This window comes from Jatropha curcas, chromosome 5, assembly GCF_041381405.1.
Source record: "Jatropha curcas cultivar XTBG-Jc1 chromosome 5, XTBG_Jcur_1.0, whole genome shotgun sequence".
NCBI classification, from domain to species: domain Eukaryota; kingdom Viridiplantae; phylum Streptophyta; class Magnoliopsida; order Malpighiales; family Euphorbiaceae; genus Jatropha; species Jatropha curcas.
Genome location: NC_143155.1, coordinates 26,819,261 through 26,844,058, shown reverse-complemented (window position 1 = coordinate 26,844,058; position 24,798 = coordinate 26,819,261). Strand labels below are relative to the sequence as shown.

Genomic DNA, 24,798 nt, shown 5'->3' with positions numbered 1-24,798 from the left:
ACTTTTTAGTTATTGGGTTGGTATGGTTCTTAATTACTGACACGATTGGTATCTCTAAACCGAATCTTCCCATATAAAAATGAATTTTTATTTTTTTTTTTCCCATTTTGCCCACAAAAAGGGGTGAAGAATATTGACAAGATGAATGAGCATTGATGAAATGCTCTAATACAAATCGAAATAATGGACAAATTAATATTAAAATTTATTGACATGCATTTTATACCAAGTGTTGCTGCGCATCTTCATCTCCATCAGAGTTTGTTGACGTGTCATCTTCGTTCTCTTCTTCATCATCCAATTCCTGGAACATAGAGCAAAATGAAATACTTGGTTCATTTAAAGAACAAACAAATCTATTGGCTGAGTTCAAAGTGTCCAATGTTTTAACAGTGGCATAAAATGTTACTGACCTGATATTGTCTCTTAATGATTTTCTGAACCGCTGCAATTGTCCTAATCACTAGAAACATTGGAAGAAGAATCCCACTGGCCCTTAAGACAAGTATCTGAAGCACACACCAGAAATAGAGTTGACATAGTGACAGATAATCGAATTTCAGTTAAGTTGTAGTACGGTAGTTGGAAATACAAAAGAGCCACGAAAAGAAAACAGAATTTCTTACAGTGAGGATTGTAAAGGGGTAATCCTCTGTTCCGCCTGTGAGTGTTGCAAACAGATGTTTCAAAAGCAAAAGGGCCGTAAACTGCCAATTCAATTAAAACACTTTATCAAAACAAAATAGGAAGGAAGGAACTAAATATGTGAGACAAACAAAGTTATTTATTACAGAGAAATCACAATTTACCTCTTTCAATGTTTTTAATCATTTGACTACCAACCTGTGTCTGTGTGAGTTTCACTTTTTTCTAGGGTTTATACTTTTTTTTTATGAGTATTTTATACCTTTTCGAGCACGAGATTAATCTAGTAAAAATCATCTATTAATATTAATTTTAAACGATTTGAGCTATTTTAATGGGTTGAGAGTTGAGGATTGATTGAGAGTTTATACTCTCTAAAACTAATGAAAGTCTCAAAAATACAACAGCATGAGTATGACCCACGAAAAACAACTGTACTTCATTGGTCCAATTGACCCCATAACCATTCCAATGAAACACCCTGAATGAGCCGCACTTCAATTAAATGTTATTATGAAGTCCATGTTGCTCGGTCAACTAAACTACACCACACCACACTAATACTCCATTTTTGACCAAAGAAATATATTGCAATTGCCCTATTGGTATTTACGTTTGAAGCTAAAAAGTAAAAACTTTATATAAACATATTGTTATATTCCGTTGCCCATACTATTCAACCTCAGCATTAAAAGCTAAGCTTGTAATTTATTACTATAAGAGAAGAATGTATTAATTATGAATTCAACTTACAGTTAAAGCTAATGAACGGCAGTAAGATGCACTCCTATCTGCGGCGGACGCGCACTCAGAATAGGCGGAATCAACTGTTACTCCTTCTTCAATGGCCAGATTGCCTAGGCTTTCCGGATCATGTTCTCTTCTTGGAATTTCCACGCTATCTCTATCAAAATCATAACATCAATAATTTAACAAAAACAGTACATTTATTAAAATAATCGGAGCTGAAATTAGACATAGCAAGTTGAGCAAACAGACAACGAAGTCCTGGGAGCCCAAAATATCAGCAACAGTCCTTATGAATTATGGTAGAGCAAAATTAGTTGTAAGGCACCTTTATCGGAAAGCTAATTAGGTACCTCACTACCTGTAAATAATGTAGGAAGGTGACAAATATTCTAAGACGGACGCGGAGAAGCAGTTGGTGATAATGCCACGTGTAAACTTCTGTAAGTTATTATATAATTTGTTTATCTACAAATCAGTGAAATACAATACTCCATAGATATATGTACCTAATTGTCATTGCATCTACTTGCTGAGACTTTTTTGAAGGTGCCGTGTATCCTGGTTCATACTTCTGCAAAAATTTACAAAGAAAATTAAATTAATCAAGTACATGTGAGATATTTTTTTAATCAGCTCTTGGAAGAAGAACAACTTTTTTTTTTTCTTTTCTAAGATCAATATTCATCTGTTCGCAGCATAAATTACTGAATTTAGAACTGCAAAAATAGAATATCGGGATTTGGAATTATTGTAATTATATAGCAGAGAAAGAGATGAAACTTCAACATAAAGGAAAGTTGAATAAAGACAAGAACGGAGACTGCAGAGCAAAAATTCAAAGCCAAGGATAAAGTTTGATGTTTACAGAGTTTGAATTAAAGAAAGATAATAAATCCAATTTTGAACCAGAACAAGGAAAACCAAACAGAGAACAGAGACGTCAGACCAGAGCCATACAATTTGTTTAAAACTATCAAACAGCAAAAGTAAAAGAAGAAGAAGAAAACAAAGAGCTGGCCGGAGAATTCATTTTCTTGTTTACAACATCGGAAATTCATACCTGAAGACATATTTCACAAGTTGTGTTTCCTTTCTCGTTACACCATCTCTGTATGCAATCTCTGTGAGCGAACTGAACCAAGAAATCAAGTTTAGAAGACATAGACATATTTAGATAGAAAGAAAATTATGAACAGATAGAGAAAAAAAAAAATGAAAGTCCAAAAATTAATTAAATATGATAATACCTTAACAGTTCCGGAACAAGCACAAGGAGCTTCTAAGCTCTTGCAACTTTCAAATTCTGCTTCGTGGCAAATTCTACAGTGAGATACTGCGCAATTTGATTGCCATTCATCCACTAACAATACAACGTCTTCCATTTTTTTATGCTTCTTTTTGTTTCTATTTTTGAAAGAAACTCTCTTCCCTGTTTTTCAGAACTTTCTCTCTCTCTCTCTCTTTCTTTCTCTTTCTGCACTTTCTTCCCGACTTTAAAGAAAATGAATTATAACTGAAATTTCAAAACTGCCCTTATTATAATAATTTAATTTAATTTCATGTACCATATGGATTGCTGGCCCACTGGACTATTAATCCACGATCTAATCCGATTTAGCAAGGACCTAACTGTCATTGTATTGCCTTCTTATTGCCACAAAGCTACATGATATTTGTTTTTTCAAATTTTTCAAATTCATTTTTCCAAGAATCAAATTTTTAAAGTTCTTGTTATTGAAGTAATACTTCAAATTTCATTCAAAAAAAAAAAAAGTAATACTTCAAATTACATAAACTCCAAACTTTAATTTATTAATTAAAAAAATTTAATATATTGAAATAAATATTTATAAGTATTATTCTTGATGTACTTATAAAGAGAACTTATTCTTCATTTTGAAGACAAGATGTTAGTTTTTAAATCATAACTTACGATATCTTCTTCATCTTAGAATAATTTAATTTTCATACAAATTATGAAAATATAATTAATAGAGTTACATTAGAATATTTTCCTAATACTAATATCTTTATATTAAATATATTATGGAATCAGCTAATACATGTGGAAATAATAATCACTTTATATCAAACAAATCTATGTATATTTTGATAGTATGAATAAAAAATATATTTGTAATTTATTTTATAAAAAAAAATGCAAAATTTTGGTGAGGATCTTCTTTGGTAATTTAAATCTTGATCGGAGAATAAATTTGGTGGTGTTGAACATGCATGGACTAAATCAAGGCACACGGTTTTATTTTATTTTGCTTTGAACTGGAATCTGGAATTTGAAATGGTTGACCTGAAACTGTGCACAATAGAGATTATTCAGCGTCAAGCAATTAAAGCTGTAATATATAATTTCCACTTCCAGCTTTCTTTCACTTATTGGAGACTCCAGAATGATTGAAGCCAAATGAATTTTTTCCGTTTTTAGGATTCTTTCCTTGTCCATATATTTTTCTCTTCACATCTCTCTCTCTCTCTCTCTTTACATATATATATATATATATATATATATTCAAACTTGACATCGTTCACTGTTAAATCAAATCTGATTTTTAATATAATGTCATATTATAAGAAGAGATTTACTCGTGTTTGATGTATATACCCAGTAAATTTAATGAAATTAAGATAAATAAAAATATGGGTCTTTTTAATTGAAAAAATTGACAAAATAATAATAAAAAATAATAACCTTTTTAATAAAAAATCATCTATTGATTGCGTATATAAAAATAAAAATGAATATACATAAATGTTTTGTTCTTGAATTTTTAATTTGTATTCCATCGTATATGGTATTTTCTTAATGAATTTTTCAGTTTAATTTTCTTCTAAAAAAATAATATGAATATATTATTTTTGATCGTTTTCCAATTAGATTACATACCTAATGGTGAGATTTCTATATTCCCAACTAAAAAGATAATTAAAAAAAAAAAAAAGACAAAGGGCAATGTCGTAATCTAATAAAATGATGAGAAATAAAAAATAATAGTTTTAGCGGCGGAAAGCAAATAAAATAATAATAAATCTGGAAACCATTTTCTGTACCTGCGTGTCCAATTCAAATACTATCTTTTTTTTTTTTGGCCTTTTTGCGTTTGAATATAAAGCCTGCGATCTCCAATTAACGGCTCTATCACCTACCTGAAATTTAAATTAGTGGGGCCGAACTGCTCAGAAAAAATAAATAAACAAACGAAACGCGCTCACCGAAAACACTAATATCATCACCGCCCGTTACTCAATGGGCCCGTTTTGCGACGCTCGACGATGTCTCTTTCTGTTTCTTTTCCCCTCCTTGCACTTTAACTTACAGAAAAATTTTCGGTTAAAAAGTTGAAAAAAAAAATTGTAATATCAATTTTTATTTTACAATTTTACAGCTTGATTCTTTTATTTGAGGATAAAATAAATATTCTAAAGTTTAAAATTTGATAATCCGCTTAGATAGCACAAATTGATGATAAAATCTAGTTTGTTCATCTATGCAAGACTTCTATTTACTTCTATTGGTAATGATAATACATGATGATGGATGGTGCTAAATAGGAAAAAAAAAAAAGGTAAATCTAATCACTGGAATTTAATTTTTTTTAATATAAAAAATGATGATTTAAATCTGAATTTACTGTTAAATTATATATGTACTGAATAAATCTGTCCATTTTTGATATGGTTATAAACTTAGATTCATATAATTAAGAGTTTGATATCTCCATTTAAAAATATTTAGAAAATTTTCTATATATAAAGAGAAACTATTTTTTAACAATATCGCCGATGATATAGTATTATAATATATTTTCTGACATAATTTAAATCCTAATGATATATTTGATTTGATGGCTTGATCTAAAATAAAGCATAAAAAGGATATAATTGTATTATTATTATAATGAAAATGGTATATATTAAGGATGGTGACATTTGTGCTTATCCCGTTTTCAATCTTATCGCTTATTAGTTTTGTGTGTCATATTAAGTAAAAGATTGGATGTATGTGATTAAGCGAGTGTCTGTGTCTATCGCTTTGATTTGTAGCCCACGATTGGCGAAGAAAAGGGTGCGATTTTGCTAATGGAAAAAGCAAGCGACGGCCAAATTGTAGGTTCGTGGGGACAGGTCGATGCTACTTGTTTATCTTTTGTTATTCGAGTCATGGTGTCCACGTCTTTTCCCCTCTAGATTATCTTAATTATTCGGATATTTAGGGGAAAATAAAAGATAATACGAGTGATTCAGAATTAAAATAATATATTAAGTAAAAGATAAATAAAATTATATTATATTAATTAATTTTTTTAAAAAAATTTTTCCCTTCTTCTAATGATATTCGCTGGCGAAGAATTAAAGTCATTTACCATATTGTCTCAACCAAATATTTAAACCGTTTTTAGTTAGCTAATTAGAGAATATACTTTAAAACATTATGTAGCTACAAAATAAAAGGTTAAAATTCTATATTAAAAACATAATAACGAAATATTATAAAAATAGCAAATAATTAACAGATTCGTCCCTATACATAAAAGAACAGTTTTGGAGGAATATCCAAAATGATGGTCAACAACAGCAGCTGATCATATGAATCATTTTGAGTAAGTGGGATCGTTTGGTTTAACGTTGGCCAACCTTAGTTGTAATAAAAAGTGAAGCAATTTTCATTATTCCTACCGTTAAGAGTGGGTTGGATTAGGAGAAGAAGAGGATAGTAGTTGGAGGAATCTTTGCTTCAAATTCAAAATAAATATGTATGCAAAGCATTGGGATGGGAATCTTTCTACTGTCCATTCTATGAACAAAACTAAACCAACCCAGTAATTAAGATATTATGTTTAATCCAATATAATATTTACCATTTAAGTGAAGTTATTACAAGTGGGGATTGGAATATTACATATGGAAAATTATGTCAATGGGGTTAGGATTTTTTTTTTTTTTTAATATATATTTGATTAGACCTAACTTGGACAAACAAAGTAGGCCCTAATTTCTTATAGTCTGGGCCAAAGCGGAAAAGGTTGATGACCAAATGGGCTTGGTTTGACCAGCTGAACAATGAGGTATTAAACGAGCCTTATAGTTGGGCTCGAAATTATTTTAGTCTGGCCCATAACTCTGCTATCAGACTGGACCAATTCCCTACTCTCCAGGTCATCCGCTAATGACAAAACGATCAATGGATGAGAAAATGATGGAGTCGTAGGTAAAATAAAATACAAGTACTCAAAAGGGGACAACAAGTTCAAGTTGCCCTAAACGTAAGTATTGCAATAGACTTAGGTTTGGACCATAAAGAGGGAATCACTCTATAGGTGGAGACAAACAGTACTCGTAGGAGGGGTTTCCAGGAAATTGAGATTCCCTTTTTAACCGAGGAAAAGGACATCCTAGTCTTATTGAACTTGGACAAGTCATAGCTTGTTGTTATGCACCATAATCTAACTATAATTAAATAATAAAAGGCTACGGTGTGATATTTATTTAATATCTCCATTTTTACTTAGTTGGATAAGCTAATGACTATGACACCTTTGGTGGCTAAGGTTCCACTTGGCTGGTTCGTTGTTATGTACCATAATCTAACTATAATTACTTACACCCGAAGTAGCATGGAGAATGACATCTATCCGCCACTTTGCAAAGTAACCTGATATTCATTTAACTCTGGATTTTAATTGATTCTTTTTTGTCTCTCTGAATTTTACATATTTCAATCACTACTACATTTAGATATTTTATTTTAGCGATACTGAATTGTAAAAGTGCAAAAATTCTCTCACAATTTTCAATAGATCACAAGAATAATCAACCAAACTACATGAATTGACCAATCAGGCTGTAATACTGACCTTTGTCATCAAATAAATACTCGTATAGTACTTAACCAAGTGGTACAAGCCGTCGTTTTCATTAACAAACCAGAGTCAATAATTTACCCAAGTAACAGAAGCCTTGGGATTTAGGAACCCAAAACCAGAAACTAAAAAACCAAAGCCAACGCCGCCGCCTATAAATACAATGGATTGCTTGTTTTGTTATCCACATTTTAAGGCCAATAAGTTTCTTCAGATCAACACATACAATAATATCAGCAGTTAGGCCAGAAATTCGCAGCACAAAAATAATGGAAGGGTTTAACATGAAGAAAGATCGCAGAATAGTAGTTGCAGTGGATGAGAGCAAGGAAAGCATGCACGCTCTCTCATGGTGTCTTACTAATCTCGTCACTCCCAATTCAAATTGCTCTTTAGTCCTTCTCTACGTTAAGCCTCCACCTCCTGTCTATTCTGCCTTCGACGCTGCAGGTTATTTAATTTCCATTTCTGGCTCTCTTCCATTTCTCGCTCTCTTAACACTTCAAAATTAATTAATTAATCAGAATTCCAAATATTTAATTGATTGCAGGTTACATGTTTTCCGGCGATGTAATTTCTGCCATGGAAAAATATAGCAAGGAATTGGTGAATTCTGTCATGGAACGAGCAGAAACTGTCTACAGGAACTTCAATAACAATGTAAAACACAAATTCAACTTTTTTTAAAAAAGTTATGTTGCTGTTTGTGTCTTTGGTTATGAATTGATCTGATCATAACATGCAGGTGAAAGTGGAGAGAGTAGTTGGGAGTGGAGAAGCAAAGGATGTGATATGTAATACAGTAGAGAAACTTGGAGCTGACATTCTGGTTATGGGAAGTCATGGTTATGGTTTCTTGAAGAGGTATAAAAAGATAAATGTTGAATTTATTAAAAGAAGTTTTCTTGATTTAAGAATATCCCATCTTACTCATTTATCGGGTTCATCGTTGCAGGGCTCTGCTTGGAAGTGTAAGTGACTACTGTGCTAAACATGTAAAATGTCCAGTTGTGATTGTGAAGCACTAAGAAGAGAGATTAATTTAGTTTCTGCCATTTTTAGTATATGATTGAGGGGGATCATGGTTATTGCCAGCTTGTAGCTACCATGTATATACTGTTTAATCATGTTTCTATATAATTCGTACTTGGGTTTTTGCATAGTTAAACGACAAATGAGCCAAAGCTCAAGCAGACACTTTTCATTTCATTGGCTGTAGCATTAGCATCTACCATTACGTTTTCGCTTTATCATCTAAATTCTATCAAGACGAAAAAGACACAGATATTACAAATTACAGTGACAGATGACAATTGTCAAAACGCTTCCATTATTGAAGTTGTCCCCACCCGGAGGAAAATTGGGAAGCTTTTAGTTACGAGAACATCCTTAGTAAAAATGATCCTGTGCACACAACTTCATGTACGCTAAGAAACGCGGATCGTTGAATTTGGTGATCATGTTGATCAAATGGCTGATACTTGTGTTTGTGATTAATATGCGCTAAGCAGTAGCTGTGGAAAAAAAAAAAAAAAAAAAAAAAAAAAAAAAACCTATAATAGTAGCCAAATTAAAAGAGAAATACTAGCAAAGAAAGCATTCAGTCATGACTATTAGGATGAATGATAGAACTGTCAAAATGTAATAACTAAGCCTTCAAGTCAAAATGAAAGTCATATTCCAGGCCACCTGTTCTAACCAAATCATAATCAACTCTTAAATTGTATTAAATATCAGATTAAAAACCAAACAGATTAAACAAAAAATCAATACTAGAGACACCCAAACACAGTTCCAATGTCTATTCTTCCTCTGTTGCAGAATCACCGCTGTTCTTGTTATGCTTCCTAGCGTACCTCTGGTTCCTCAAAAACTTGAGATCCATCTGTAAAAATGAGAAAATATTCTAGTTATGAACAGCAGTGCATCAACCACAGTATAATAAAAATGATATTAGGAAAGAAAAATGGAGAGTGATAAAATGGAGAAAGGAGACAAACCCCTTTGGTAGAGGTGTGCCTTTGCCTTTTGGGTTTCTTGATCCCGTTTTTGTGAGCCTTCTAAGGCTGATTATGAGCTGTGTGGTTCTTCGACTTTGCCAATATGAACTCCGGACTATTTTACGAATTTTCCTTGAATGGAAAAATGGAAGGTAATCAAATTAGAGCTTACCGAGATGACTGGATTTGGAGCAAAAAGAAGCAAACCTTTCAGGCGAGGAAGATTAAACCGCTGTTGGGATTAGGGTTTTAGTTTGGCAAAATATAAGGACTTGGAAATAATTAGCATTTTATTGTTTTTTCTTTTTTCGTGGAATTTTTATCATTTTTAATGTCAGGACTCAGCTATCATAGAGGTATTTATTATGGATTCTGAACCGAAATCGAGCCGAAAATAAAGACAAAGTTCAGCTCGATTTAGACTCAGCGAGAACCCAGCCCATCCGAAACTGTCTATTTATGTCCATCGATAACTCTAAGCCCATTGGATTGGAGCAAAAGAAAAAGAAAAATAAAAATTAAAACACATGAAAAAAAAAAAAAAAAAAAATAGTAGAAAAGAGTGTGATCGCGGCGGGCACATGCGCGAAAGCCTTCAAAGGAAGGGAGCAGCGGCAACCTTTTGTCCGCCATCAAAAAACGACGTCATATTCCACACATTTTGCGGGCCCTCCAGCTCATAATTAAAAATGTCCATTTAATTCGGCCAAAAAAATAAATATTCCTCTTTGGTTCTTACTTGTGTCCCATTCTCAACCAGAGACCCTGCAATCGGACGATCGGGTTCGTGCCCGGACTTCGAAGGATAATCACATATTCGAGCTCTCCATTCAGGGATCTGATATTCTCATCACTATCTACACTACAGAAGCCATGTTTCTCCTGGATTGGTTCTATGGCGTCCTCGCCTCTCTCGGTTTGTGGCAGAAAGAGGCCAAGATCTTGTTTTTAGGTCTCGATAATGCCGGAAAAACCACCTTGCTTCACATGTTGAAAGATGAGGTTCGATTGTTTGTTGATTTCGCCTTTGTTGGTTGTATAATTTAGTTGATTGATTACTGTATTCGATTTTACATTTCGAATTAGGTAACGGAAGGAAAGTTTGAGATCTCTTATTGCTATTGGCTTGCTGAGACTTACGAACTCAGGGTTTTCCAGTTAATCGGTCATTTTTTTACTCAAAATTTTTGAAAATTTAGCCAAACACTCCCACATATTTCTCACTTTTGGAAGTAGGTTTTAATTTATTAGATAAACATAATTGTTTAATTCGATTAATAGGCTAGTTTATAATTTTGGAATTTAATTGATTAGCAAGCGGCTTTTGGCATAGTTGAGTCGAAATTTGAAAGTTTCGTACAAATGTGTGTATGTATGCGTAGATGATTTTATAGCCTCTTCTTTTTTGACATCCAGCATATCATTTTACTTAACGGTATTTTTCATTCTGATCATAGAGATTGGTTCAGCATCAACCTACCCAGTATCCCACATCTGAAGAACTAAGTATTGGGAAAATTAAGTTTAAGGCATTTGACTTGGGAGGTCATCAGATTGCTCGCAGAGTTTGGAAAGATTACTACGCCAAGGTAAGTTATTGATAATAAGTTAGCCAGCATTGGCTCTATATATCTTGTGCACTGAGTCTACGGAAGTTCCTTCAGCCATTCAAATCTTGTTTAAGTATGTAATCCTCTGTCACCTGACTTAACCACTGACCAGCGAGTTAAGTCGACATGCTTTGACAGAACCAAGGCATAATTTCTACTATTGCCTGAAATGATGAGGGCAGGCTTACTAATGTATGTTCTTGTTGATTCTGAGTTAAGTCGACATGCTTTGACAGAACCAAAGCATAATTTCTACTTATGCTTGAGATGATGAGGGCAGGGCTTACTAGTATGTTTATTCTCGTTTATCTGATCTTTTGCTGTGTGTTTGGTTTACATCTATACTTGAGAAATTCCATTCTTTATTACTCCTTTTTTGACCACATCTCTTCAGTGCATCATATCTTGAATATTTATTCATTACTTCAGGCATAGTTTCTTTTGCTTTTCAATTTCTGCTGGTATCACTATCAATTTATGTATGCACTTCGAGTCCGTCAGCTTGAGCATTGTAGTCCATGATGGCTTTTGTAACTATGTGCATGGTTGTACTAAAGTAACACTCTTTACAGTATGGTTCAGCTAGAGGCAAGTACAATTTGAATTTTTGAATTGACTCGGGATTGAGATTATGTTGATTTGCTGCTATCTTCCACCTCTTGTTGATTGCATGTCCATTATACCGTCTATAATTAATGCTGTGACTGGATAAAAGTTAGTAATTTAATGGAATTGAATATTGCTGTGGAGCATACGCTTGAACAAGCAATCCTCCACCAATTTAACCTATCACTCAAAGCAGAATGCTTTAATGTTTTATGCTTCTTCCCCGCCTTCGCATTCTTTTTAATTAACTATATTCCTTTACTATTTGTTTTTCTGAGGCTGGAAAATTAACAATTATGCTACACACTTATCCTTATAGTGTTGTGGAAACACTGGTCAGGACTTATAATTGTGATTGTTGCAATTGCCTTTCTTTTTCCAGAGTATTCTAGGACAGCTTTTGTAATTAATTTGAAGTTACTTACTGAATCCGCTTTCTCTATATTTCTGATGTTTTCTATGTTGAATCGGTCTGTTAATCTTTTGTGTTTGTATTGTAGAGTGTAGTTGACAATAAATGTTTAGACTTGCATCCTGCAAATAATCGTTTCCAACATGGACTGGCAATATAATGTGGTTTTTTGTGATAAAGGTGGATGCTGTGGTGTACTTGGTTGATGCCTATGACAAAGAGAGGTTTGCTGAATCAAAAAAGGAATTGGATGCTCTGCTTTCGGATGAAGCTCTTGCCAATGTTCCATTTCTCATCTTGGGGAACAAAATTGACATACCTTATGCTGCTTCAGAGGATGAGTTGCGATACCACCTTGGCCTAACAAACTTCACCACCGGCAAGGGGAAGGTAAACCTAGCTGACACAAATGTACGCCCCCTAGAGGTGTTTATGTGCAGTATCGTACGCAAAATGGGATACGGTGATGGTTTCAAGTGGCTCTCTCAGTACATTAACTGAGGTGATTGTCAGGAAGATGTTTGGCAGAACCATGAAGACCTCACCCAAGCACGCCATCTCCTACCTGAAAAGTTGTATTTACCCCCCTGTTTAAATTGGATGTATTGTGATCTGCATCTGTGTGGAAGGAGGTATTAATATCACTGCTCTGTAAAATTTACTTGTGGCAGCAAGTTGTTCTTTGCTCTTGTAGTTTGTCAATTGACTTTTGCCATCTCTTGCTGTAATCGTAATGTGTAGAGCCAGAAAATTGAAATTTCTATATAATGTCTTTGGGTCCGCAGTGAAGCATTACTGGGATGTATTTATTAGTTGTATCGTAGGCCAGTATTTGCTTAAGGAAATATTTTTAACTATTACATCGATACGGGAGGATCGATGACTGCATATGTGATGCATTTGCATCTGAAAATTCTTAATTGGCTGGTCTATTATTGAATTCACCATGGTTACGCACATGAGAATTGAACCTTGAAACTGACTAGTAGTGCATCATCTCTTGCCATTAAACTAGGGAATAATCTGTATATTAATGTTAATTTACTATAGAACTATTTTAATTTAATTTGTTAGGATTCTAATTAAGTTAATGTCATTTATGGAAAAAATAAATACTTTACTTGAACATTAATTAATTTAGATTAAATTTGTTAACAAAAAATTTCAACTAGAAGACTAATTTGGTCCATTTTATACCGTTTAATTCGTGCTATGAAGCTCAAACGAGTCGGCCATCATTCCTCGATTAAAATCGTACATACTGTTCCTGACCTGTGATATTCTAGTGAAAGGATGGGAATAGGAGAAGATTCTGAAATGCTCTAGTCTAGTCTCTGGCGTAGTCAATCAGCAGATTCGTAACCACATAAAAACAAATAAGCAGTGGCCCCACAAATTACCACAACCAGGCATTTGTCACATAATTGGTACAATACCGCACTCGGATTTGAACGCACACAACATTCACTTTACTAACTATGCTCACTGCTGCGTCAATCGTCATTGCTACGCTCAAACGCAATCGGTAAAAAGGAAACCCGCGTTTAAATCAACTTATTTTACACGCATTCCGCATTTCATTGGCCGGTCATCTCTTTGACGCTTTGACTCTTTCTATCTCTCACTCGCCGCTCCCTGGTCTCCTCTCATTCCTTCTCCTTTATTGTTCATATATAATATGGACCACTCACCGTTACTCCTCATTCATAAAACATCGAACATCAAACATCCAAAACAGGCAATAAGTAAAAGAAATCGCAATCTCTAATCTTCAACTTTGCAAATATGGGAAACTACTCTTCCTGCTTTTATATCCCCAGTAAAACTGCTAAGCTTATAGATTCTCAAGGGAACTTGAGGCAAGTAAAGGCCCCAGCTAAAGCAGCGGAGCTCATGCTCGAAGAACCCGGCCACGTCGTCTCTCCTGTGCAAGAACTCCGGCGGACCCGCCGGTTAATAGCTTTGCGAGCTGAGGATGAGCTTTTGGCGGGAAAGTTTTACCTGCTAGTTCATTTAAGTAAGCTTAACCGTAAGATTTCGGAGTCAGAGCTGGGGATTATAGAGTCTGCTGCTGCTGCATCTAAGAAGAAAAAGTCAAGCAAAGGGCGGAGGGGCGCTAAGGTTTTACCGGCTGTGGCTAATGAGGCAGAGAGTGAGGTTAAGGAAGAGCTGGATATGGGTTTTGCCTGTTGCCGATTGGAGAAATGCAGGCAATGGACTCCAGCTTTAGAGGCCATCACTGAGGAGCTTTGATTTTTTTTTTTTAATAAATATTATTGGGGGAATGATTTTCCGAATCGTTGTAACATATATGAACAGGGAAATCCAATAGGGAATATATTTGAATTGTGAAATAGAAGTAGAAAATTAACTCCAATCATGAATTTGTTTATATCATCAGCTGTTATTTGTCAATCATATATTCAATTTGAATATTTGAAATAATTATTGAATGAATGATCCAACTAAAATGGTAAACCTTTTTTATTGGCTGTATGGCACACATATAAACGACACAGAATTTTAACAAAGTGAAACGACATATAATCTTTTGATAGCGAATGGGTCAAACGTGGCCTAACATTTTAGGCCTTCTAGAAATAATGGGCGGCCTCTCTTTCATTAGTATTAGCCCAACCTAAGAGTCGAATTTCAATGTGCTAAAAAGGGGAAAAGAACAAATATTAATAAATCTCTGTTTAGATCTTGCTTTCAATAAATATGGATAAATATTTAATTAAATAAATATTAGCTCATGCTTGGTTACAGTTTTCTCCCTTTAATATGCACGCAGAATGCTTCTTCTATTGTACAGTTTTCTAATACATCCCCATATGACCAACAGTATAGTAGCCCTCGTGAGATTAATAGATGCTTGGACGGTCCAATTTTAATTTCTGATATGACATATTATATTATCCTATGGTTTTAATTAAAGACATTAGTTAATATAGTTATAGTTGAACCGTTCCTTGACTTCCCTTGGCTTCGTTAGGTGAAAGACAAATAAAAGGTGATAAATTTTTAATAAAATTCCAGGAATCTACCACTACCAATACCACCTCCATTGTATTGGACCAAGCCTAACGTTTGCGTATTACCTAGTCAAATATCACGGGACTATAAAATATGCTCCGAATTCTTGTTCTTTTTTTTTTTTTTTTTTTAGAAAAAAAAAAAATCAATAGTGATAAATAAATATTCCTATTATTTTTTTTTAAGTGTAACATTTTATTAGATTTCAAACTCAAATCTTAGGTGTAAAATTTGCTTCGAAATATAATTATTTCTGTTTATCTGATCATCTATTAACATTTGATTAATTTTTTATATATAAATAGTGATTTATGAATTATTAACATTTGATTCATTTTTTATATATAAATAGTGGTTTATGAATTATTAACATTTGATTCGTTTTTTATATATAAATAGTGATTTATGAATTAATAAAGCGTGTAACTTAATTATAATATAGGTTAATTCTTCTTTTTTTTTAAAAAAAAAAAAAAAGAAGAAGAAAAAACTCACTCAAATCGCCCAGCGGCCTAATCTTTATAGAGAGATTTAGTTATTACCAAGTCCACCATTATACATGTCACATGATGGAGCGGTTTAACAAACACTTCCCACAAGCAAATTCCCATAAATATTCTCTCAATAAGATGCCCCAAAACCAAAACTTCCTCTCCATTGCATGAGTTCTTCTCATCAACAATGGGGAATTACATAACTACCCAATCAACAAACGTCACCGGAAAAGTAATTCTATCGGACGGCAGCGTTCAAGAATTCGACCAGCCAGTAACCGTAGCGGAACTGATGCTAGAGCATCCACAACAGGTGGTGGTCGAGTTCTGTCCAAACTTGACTGAAAAGAGGCCAACTCCATTGCCAGCTGACAAGAAGCTTGAAATGAAGAAGCTGTATCTAATGCTCCCAATTAAAAGAGGAAAACCTGCTTCATTATCTTCAGAGGAAGCTAGACATGTCGTTTCGTGTGCAACCTCTCTCTTAAGATCACGGTCGTTTTTGTCTTCGTCGAGATTTCTTCCTTTGTTTGCTAGGATATGCCCTGCGGATGGACACAAGATTGTTTTGGAAAGGAAGGAAAGTAATAATGTGGAGAAGAGGAATCATGAGTCGTCGGAGTTGTTGCCGGAGATTTTGGAGAACCGACCGGAGTATTTGAGCAAGCAGCTTTCAGGGAAAGGGTGGAAACCTAGCTTGGATACTATTATAGAGAAGAAGATAGAGAAAAAGATACCTCACTGGTTACTTAATTTCCAAGGTTAATTAATTATTTAATTAAAAAGATTATTATAATTAATATTAGGTTCTGTGTTTGTTATGCATGTTTAGTTAAACAGTTTGTCATGGCATGAATTGTTAATGCTAAGTAGAAATGCATGTTTGCTTTGCTCGTGTTTATTTGCATAGAGAAAAACTAAATTATTATACCTGTATAAGTTATTATTGTTGAATAAGTTTTCTTAGTGAAGTATAAGAAGCTAAGAACATGTGATTAACTTATTTATCACTACTTATTAATTACTGGTTTATTATATGGCTCTATCAGAAAACAATATTTTATATTATTTTTATTGTTTTAACAAAGTATTTTGTATTAATATTTAGAATAAATTTGATCAGAACGAATAGATGATAAAAAATTATACCTTTATTTAACTTTTAATGAAAAGCTAATTAAATAAAAATAACTACTATCACAACTAATACACCGCTAAATAAGATAATTTTGCGAAACAAACTCTATAAACAGTTTTCTTACTCAGCGGGATTGCATTTCGGTCAATTTTTTTTATTAATTCCTTCATGGAGATGTCTTTTCACTTAAGAAAAAAAAATTCTTGAGCAAATGTTTGTTAAAGTTTCGGGTTCTCTCTCGGACCAAGCAGGCCCAAAAAGTTGTTTGGGCTTCAAGCCGTGAATTAGGCTGAATGTCTGTTCTGTAGCTAGCAGGCCACACTGGAGTCTTCTATGGGACATTTTGACGCCCTATATCTATTTGGATTGGATGTATGATATGGGTCAATAATATTTTTCAAAGTAAATCATTTTTCAAAAACAAAGGAAGCATTAATTTTTTTGAGATTGAAAACCAAAACATAAATTTCCAAATAAACAAGCCTATACACAGGCAAACCAACTAAAAATGTCCTTCCTGTTAATGAATAATCATTTCTTCTTCTTTTATTTTTTCTTTTAGGGAAAAAACTTTGATGGCAAAGACATAAATAGAAGAATGGGATGGGAGAAGACCAAATGGATAAGAGCAAAATATTTAACATGGGTTGTTGAAGGAAAGGTCCCACAATGACAATTTAATCAGTTAGATAACCAATCATCAATCTTCAGAATTATTACCACAATAATTAAATTGAAGGTTCTTTTTCAAGTTCCCTTTCAAAGCTTTCATAATTTCATTATTACGTTACAGTTGGTACAGCTTAGCATCCATAATTAGCCTCTCTTACCTTTATGTATCATTCATTTGCGATAAAGTCAAGTAATACAAGTTCATCATTTTTTTTTTTTTTTTTTTGACCATTAAGATAAAAGAAATGGTTATTGGTGAAATCTTGTTTTCAATGTTAGGAAAAACAAACAAATATGGATGGATTCATTCCTAAAATCCGTTTTAACTTAAATAAGTTAGGAATAGAATAGACCTATCCCACTAGTTCAATTTAATAAAAATGGGTTAGAAAACTAAATAGGTTGACCAAATTTAGTTGGTTTGCTAATAAAAACTGTAGTTATAATTTATTAAAATCATGAGCAGATCGGATCTAAATTCCTTGATTTTCTCTCAAAAAATCTTGCTTGAAAACATCTAAGCTGTTCTATCCATTAGATGCATTATTGGAGCATAAAATTGTTTACTACTAACAAGAAAAACCTCCATTAAATTATAAACTCAGCCGCGTGTTCAAGCCAATTGCAACTCTGCAATCCTTAATTTTGAAAATCTCACTTGTCAGTAATAAAATCCAAATTAAATAGTCCTGTGATCCGTTAATTTACGAACAATTTGCAAGTGGAATAACAATCTAACATGTTTAATATTTTCTGAAAACATATTTAAATTTAATGGATTTGAGAATATAAATTATTTGGCTTGTTGCTTAAGTGATATATTTTGGTTAGTTTTGTAAAATGAACACTTGTTTGTTAGACTTTTTCGTTTTTTTTATATTCCTACCTTTATCCTTCTGTTGTAAATTATTTTGAATAACTGTTTTTTTTTTTCTAATATCTTTTTAAACTATAAATACAAATATATTTAAAAGCAAAATATTTAAATTTTATCAGAGGGGCTAAAAACTTTTTCACTATGCAGTCCGAGGGATTATGCATTCTGGTTTAAAACAAAAATACATTTACAATTTTTGAAAGAAAATAAAGAGCTAATGTTTTTTGATTCCATCTGGTAATGCAATCATATCACCGTACCCTTAGTGCTTAGAGTGTCTGAGTCTTCGTGTCTGACCTATCTTTCAAGTGAAGCTATTTTTATCTATCTATTTTAAGTTTTTAACTCTCTATCAGAATTCAGTGATTGTGTGATATATACGTATACTGATCAAGTGCAATTCAGACCACGATACCAAAAATGGGTATCCTTAATTAAAACTTATTATAAATTCATTGATTATGCGAATAATTATATGTTTTACTGCTACATATTTAAGACCATTATATAAATTCTGGTGCAATCTATCGACTCTATTCCACCTGATCTTTATCTCCCAAAAATGTACATTTGACGCTTCCCAGCCAGCCATTGGGAGAAATTTTCCGGATGAAGAAAATATTATTAGAGACATTTCGTCAATTTGGATTATCTAACCTCCAACTGGACCTACCAACTAACCAATCAAAAATTACCATTGCCAATCTCTTCAAAACGGCAGGTAGGTTCACTAAATTTTGTTATCCAACATCCACCCAACTTATAGCCCACTATACACAAAAAGATTTAAAAAAAAAAAGAAGAAGAAAAGAAAAAGCTTATCGCTTTTACTTGTGTTCTATTCTTTAACAGCTAAAGGACCAACTTGAATATCTAATCATCAAATTTTCACTTTCTTTCTTACATCATCACTTCCCTAGCCAATATATATGCACCACTTTTCACTTCCCTTAGCCTCCATCTTCATAAAAAGAACAAGAAACATTTTTCACCATTTCCTTCTTTCCTTCCAAGAAAATGGCTTCCACTAACAGACATTTTATTATTTTCTTGATTTTCTTTGTGGGTTGTTTTTATTGGAGAACTAGCAAAGCCATTGAGCCATTTGCTTGCGACCCAAAAGAAGAAACGACGAGGAACCTGCCGTTTTGCCAAGTGAAGTTACCAATACAGGATAGAGTTAAGGACCTCATTGGGAGATTGACATTGCAAGAGAAGGTTGTTTTGCTGGTTAATAATGCTGCTTCAGTTTCTCGGCTTGGGATTAAAGGGTATGAGTGGTGGTCGGAAGCTCTTCATGGGGTTTCCAATGTGGGTCCAGGCACTAAGTTCGGTGGGGCCTTCCCTGGAGCTACTAGCTTCCCTCAAGTCATCACTACCGCTGCTTCTTTCAATGCTACTTTGTGGGAGGCTATTGGACGGGTCAGATTTCTTTTTAATCCCTTATATATTCATTAGTTTATAACTTTATTTTTGAAAACAGAGCTGGATTGAACAGTTCTGTATTGTTTCTTAGGGAAGATAACCTTTTATATGTTTTGTTTTTTATTTTCCGTCATGTTAACCGCACCATGCTTGCTCGTGCCTAGTGTGTCTATACTAGAGCTTTTTGCTGCAATTTCTTGCTTGCTTAGGTCATTCAAATAATGAAAGGACCAATCTATTCATTCTTACGTTACAATGAACAAACCAACTAACAAACTGTGTTTTGTGGGCCATGAACACTATATATGTATCGTTAATAGTTTATAATGATAAAATTCCGAACTTTATTTGACGGTCCACAATTTTGTTGTCCATTTATTATTAATTCAGGCTATTCATTGCATGTCATGTCTAGAAAAATGATTCTCGCAATCCTCATGATTTGTCATTGGTTCTTCGATAAGTGATATTTAATAATAAAATCCTTTAATATACTTAAAAAAAAAAATTCCATTTTCATGTAAAGGGTACTTTTAGAAACTTAAATCTCTAAAAGAGAAAAAATCATTATATTGAATTTATTAATTAATTACCTGTTGCAACTTGCCAAGTTGCAATTATTTATATTGGTCACTAGAAGAAAAAGAGTGATGAATTATTAAAATTTGACAAATGGCGAGCGAGTTTTGGATTTGTTTTTATGTAGTTAAGAAATATAGAGACTTTGTAGAGATGCTAAAATACATCAAGTGGGCAGGTTGTGTCAGACGAAGCTAGAGCAATGTACAATGGAGGGATGGGCGGGCTCACGTATTGGAGTCCAAATGTAAATATATTTCGAGACCCAAGGTGGGGACGTGGACAGGAGACTCCCGGTGAAGATCCTTTAGTAGTCGGTAAATATGCTGCTAGTTATGTTAAGGGTTTACAGGGAAACGAGGGTGACCGGTTGAAGGTTGCAGCTTGTTGTAAACATTTCACTGCGTATGACCTCGATAACTGGAATGGAGTGGATCGCTTCCACTTTAATGCTAAGGTACACTGCTTTTATGATGAGAATTTATACGTGAATTTGATTGTTGGTTTATGATCATTGATTTTTATTGACAAGATGGTAATTTTAGTAAAAGGAGACGTACGTATAATTTATAGTAATTGAAAGGAACCAGAATCAACCTGTTTGGTTGTCTACTTTGGACATTAATGGCATGGAAGTTAGGACCATCAACCGTCAAAAATGTCGTTTTCTTTTTGCCCTAGCCATTATAGTTTTTGCAATTAACTTGCCATCAAATTAAGGAAAATAGAAATTTTTTCTTTGAGTTGTTTCCATAAACAATAATAATATAAATAATGTTAGATAATAGATAATCACGTGCTGTTAATCTACGGTTGCGAAACAGGTAAGCAAACAGGACATAGTAGATACATTTGATGTGCCATTCAGGATGTGTGTAAAAGAAGGAAAGGTAGCAAGTGTAATGTGCTCCTACAATCAAGTTAATGGCATACCCACTTGTGCAGACCCTAATCTGCTACAGAAGACTGTACGAACCCAGTGGGGCCTAAATGGGTAAGAGCCGTTTGATTGTATCATGTTGAGTAAATATTTTTATCATTGGAAAATTTTGCTTAATTTCAAAATTTTTCAGGTATATTGTTTCAGACTGTGATTCTGTTGGTGTTTATTACAATCAGCAACATTATACATCAACTCCTGAAGAGGCAGCAGCTGATGCTATAAAAGCAGGTCTAGATTTGGACTGTGGTCCTTTCCTTGCAAAGCACACGCAGGACGCAGTTAAAAGAGGGCTAATTAATGAAGCCCATGTAAATGGGGCTTTGGTTAATACTTTAACTGTCCAAATGAGGCTAGGGATGTTTGATGGTGAACCATCTTCGCACCCATATGGAAACTTGGGCCCAGAAGATGTGTGTACCCAAGCCCACCAAGAGCTAGCCCTTGAAGCTGCTAGGCAAGGCATTGTTCTTTTAAAAAATAATAATCATGGTCCTTCCTTGCCTTTGTTTACTCACCGCCATCGCACCATTGCTGTAATTGGGCCTAACTCCAATGTCACTGTTACTATGATTGGAAATTATGCTGGTAGGTTTTGCTTCCTAAGCCTAATCCTTTGTAAAGCTAGCAGAAAATCGGCTTAATGTTCTTTTTTTAGGGGTTGCTTGTGGCTATACGACGCCGTTGCAAGGAATAGGAAGTTATGCCAGGACAATTTACAAACAGGGGTGTCCAGATGTGGGTTGTGCTAGTGACCAGCTATTTGGTGAAGCAATTGGAGCTGCAAGCCAAGCGGATGCAACAGTTCTAGTGATGGGGCTTGACCAATCTATTGAGGCAGAGTTTAGAGACAGGACTGGGCTTCTTCTTCCAGGACGCCAACAGGAGTTCGTGTCTAAAGTTGCTTCAGCCTCAAAGGGCCCAACCATTCTGGTCTTGATGTCTGGTGGGCCAATAGATGTTTCTTTTGCTAAGAACGATCCTAAAATCTCTGCAATCTTATGGACTGGTTATCCGGGCCAAGCCGGTGGAGCAGCTATTGCTGATGTCTTGTTTGGAACAACTAACCCAGGTTTGCTCACTTCATACAATTTATATCACGAAATGCATAGATTTGTCCTGAAATTTACGCTATTTGTCTTGTGGTACCTCAAGTTTATATAATCTATTATGAACCTACACTTTTACATTTTAGTAATAATCATGTCACTCGTCAAAATAAAATGTAAAAATGTAGAATCATAATTTTAACTAGTAATATAATATTTCTGAAATGTAAAATTATAAGATTTTGATAGGTTTCTGCAAACATAAATATGTGGCGGGACAAATCGCTTAAACGTCAGGGTAAAATTTATATCATATGTCAATGGTCAGTCACGTAAAGTTGTTTCTTGCAGGAGGGAAGCTGCCCATGACATGGTACCCACAAGATTACATAACAAATCTCCCAATGACAGAAATGGGCATGAGGTCAAGCCAATCAAAAGGGTATCCAGGAAGAACCTATAGATTCTATAAGGGTGAAGTGGTGTACCCATTTGGACATGGAATGAGCTACACAAACTTTGTTCACAACATAGCTAGTGCACCCACAATGGTTTCTGTACCTCTAGCTGGCCACCGGGGCAACACCACCATATCAGGGAAGGCAATTAGAGTTACACATACTAAGTGTAATAGACTTTCTTTAGGACTTCAAGTTGATGTTAAGAATGTTGGGTCCAAAGATGGAACTTACACACTTCTTGTCTACTCTACACCGCCAGCTGGACTTTGGGCGCCACATAAGCAATTGGTAGCCTTTGAGAAAGTACACGTGGCAGCAGGGTCACAACAAAGAGTAGGAATCAATATACACGTATGCAAGTATTTGAGTGTCGTGGATAAATATGGAATTCGAAGAATTCCAATTGGTCTACATAGTCTTCACATTGGTGATATTGAGCATTCAGTTTCACTTCAAGGAACAGTTCTTGGGGTCATTAAGTCTTAATTTTTCAATTTTTCTTTAGATATAGACCAAATAATTCTTTCTAATCAAAATTATATACAGGAAATTAATCTCCATTAAGTATGATTACCTATTAAAAACTTGAAAGGAAAAATCTTCTCCCCATGTATTTGATTACTCTATTGTTAGTTATCCATTTTATGTAGTATAATTTAGAGATTGCTCATGTATTATTGTCAGAATGAAATCTATTATACTCTTTGAATCATTCAAGTTGAAATATGGTGATTCTTTTTATTATACATATAATTTCTTTTTTTTTTTAATATTATTGTATCTTTTGATATAATAATTCTTTTTCATCGCTGAAAGAAAGAAGCTAGTATCTTTTAACATTAGTAATTATTTTTTCTATCGATGAAAGAAAGAAGCTTTCAACTGTTAAATTAAATTATCCCCTACAAATTAATTAGTAATATGTATATATATATATATGAGGTTGTCTTGGTTTGATGGTGTCGTTCTTGAAGATTATCCAACTTTTCATGTGGAGTGCAGTTGTTCCTTTGTCGTAAGGGATTGGGTAGATAGAGACTTTACATAGCTAACAATTAATCATCTAATTGATGACAGTAATTGATAGGTTTATTGGTCCAACACCAGAGATTCCTTATGCCTTTGTCAGGTTATCCTTTGCAACTGAATTAGTACTATGATGCCTTTCGTCCGGTTACACTTTGTTTTCAGTCCAGCACTCATCATTACTGTTTTCTAATTATTTATGTTCTGTATTATTTTTCAGTTTTTTCCTTTTATTTTTATTTCATTTGGCAGGCCAGGCCACAAATTTTGATTTTTGGGTTACGCGCTTTTTAAAATTTAATATTTTCTAAATTTAGATTCAATCTATAAACTGATATGCAATTTACATTTCTTCTTTTTGTAATGTTATTCGACTCGTCAATGTAATACTGCCATTGTCAACTTAACAATCGTATTCATGTGAATAAAAGGAAAATTCTCTGTATAATTTTTATTTGCTTTTACATCAAAAAAAAAAAATATATATAGCATGCACTTTTCTTTATTTCACGTGACAAAAATTACTATATTGAGCGAGACAATAATGGTAACATATATATATAAAGTGTACAAATAACATTGCTCTATAAGTAAATAGCATTGCATTTTTACTAGCCTTGCAACCAATTATTTTTGGATCTCCAAATATTTAATCTAATTTAGATTTCAATAATAAACTAGTCAAAATGGGTTAGGTGTTTTGAATAATTTAATATTTTTCCAATTCATATTTCAATTTATGAACAAATATGCAATTGTATTTATTATTAAAGTAATAAGCACCAAATGTCTAATCTGATTTTTTACATTTGGATGGTAAACTAGTCAAATGACCTATGACACGCACATCGGCTTGCTACAGAAGAATTATTGTTCTGACTGTTGATACATATATATATATATATGTGCATATAATCTTTTTAAGAAACTTTTAGCAATTCATTAATAAAAAAAAAAAATGTAATTTGAGTATATAATGATATTTCTATAGAAATAAGAAATATAAATATAAAAATACACTTTTTTTTTTTTTTTTGATCCAGTGAAAGAAATTAGTCTTCTGAGTAAAAATCGTTAATAATCTAACTGTATTTGAACCTTCAACTTTTTTTTTTTTATTTAAATTTTACCTTAAAAAAAATTCTACAAAAAGGAAAGACAAGGCATTAAATCAAAATCAGAGTCCCAACCCAAGATTTATA

At 33.5% G+C, this 24,798-nt stretch overlaps 6 protein-coding genes and 1 pseudogene across 7 annotated transcripts; 5 read left to right on the top strand and 2 right to left on the bottom strand.

The window, feature by feature from the left end:
- Positions 1 to 66: 66 nt before the first annotated feature.
- Positions 67 to 2,876, bottom strand: PIT1 (RING/FYVE/PHD zinc finger superfamily protein). The gene is made up of 7 exons (XM_012227490.4): positions 2,643 to 2,876; positions 2,456 to 2,527; positions 1,902 to 1,966; positions 1,399 to 1,549; positions 627 to 707; positions 414 to 509; positions 67 to 304 (listed from the first exon to the last, which is right to left on the bottom strand). The coding sequence occupies exons 1-7, from the start codon at positions 2,775 to 2,777 to the stop codon at positions 221 to 223; spliced, it is 684 nt and encodes a 227-aa protein (XP_012082880.1). The 5' UTR covers positions 2,778 to 2,876; the 3' UTR covers positions 67 to 220.
- Positions 2,877 to 7,433: 4,557 nt separating this feature from the next.
- On the top strand, positions 7,434 to 8,433 carry LOC105642612 (Adenine nucleotide alpha hydrolases-like superfamily protein). Its single transcript, XM_012227489.4, has 4 exons — positions 7,434 to 7,721; positions 7,822 to 7,931; positions 8,017 to 8,135; positions 8,227 to 8,433. Exons 1-4 carry the CDS (start codon positions 7,541 to 7,543, stop codon positions 8,297 to 8,299), a joined length of 483 nt encoding a protein of 160 aa, XP_012082879.1. The 5' UTR covers positions 7,434 to 7,540; the 3' UTR covers positions 8,300 to 8,433.
- Positions 8,434 to 8,853: 420 nt separating this feature from the next.
- LOC105643307 (large ribosomal subunit protein eL29z pseudogene) lies at positions 8,854 to 10,021 on the bottom strand (annotated as a pseudogene). Its single transcript, XR_016320880.1, has 3 exons — positions 10,011 to 10,021; positions 9,272 to 9,386; positions 8,854 to 9,156 (listed from the first exon to the last, which is right to left on the bottom strand). The product of XR_016320880.1 is annotated as a large ribosomal subunit protein eL29z pseudogene (transcript).
- On the top strand, positions 9,988 to 12,683 carry LOC105642610 (small COPII coat GTPase SAR1A). The gene is made up of 3 exons (XM_012227488.4): positions 9,988 to 10,273; positions 10,729 to 10,860; positions 12,080 to 12,683. Exons 1-3 carry the CDS (start codon positions 10,145 to 10,147, stop codon positions 12,398 to 12,400), a joined length of 582 nt encoding a protein of 193 aa, XP_012082878.1. The 5' UTR covers positions 9,988 to 10,144; the 3' UTR covers positions 12,401 to 12,683.
- An 875-nt stretch (positions 12,684 to 13,558) lies between these two features.
- On the top strand, positions 13,559 to 14,276 carry LOC149496493 (uncharacterized). The gene has a single exon (XM_089721255.1). The coding sequence runs from the start codon at positions 13,685 to 13,687 to the stop codon at positions 14,150 to 14,152; it is 468 nt and encodes a 155-aa protein (XP_089577381.1). The 5' UTR covers positions 13,559 to 13,684; the 3' UTR covers positions 14,153 to 14,276.
- Positions 14,277 to 15,494: 1,218 nt separating this feature from the next.
- Positions 15,495 to 16,428, top strand: LOC105643306 (multidrug resistance protein ABC transporter family protein). Its single transcript, XM_012228409.4, has one exon. It carries the CDS (start codon positions 15,617 to 15,619, stop codon positions 16,193 to 16,195), a length of 579 nt encoding a protein of 192 aa, XP_012083799.3. The 5' UTR covers positions 15,495 to 15,616; the 3' UTR covers positions 16,196 to 16,428.
- Positions 16,429 to 18,928: 2,500 nt separating this feature from the next.
- Positions 18,929 to 23,282, top strand: BXL2 (beta-xylosidase 2). Its single transcript, XM_012227486.4, has 6 exons — positions 18,929 to 19,538; positions 20,299 to 20,577; positions 20,945 to 21,114; positions 21,194 to 21,648; positions 21,719 to 22,132; positions 22,461 to 23,282. The coding sequence occupies exons 1-6, from the start codon at positions 19,134 to 19,136 to the stop codon at positions 23,054 to 23,056; spliced, it is 2,319 nt and encodes a 772-aa protein (XP_012082876.1). The 5' UTR covers positions 18,929 to 19,133; the 3' UTR covers positions 23,057 to 23,282.
- The last annotated feature ends 1,516 nt before the right edge of the window (positions 23,283 to 24,798 follow it).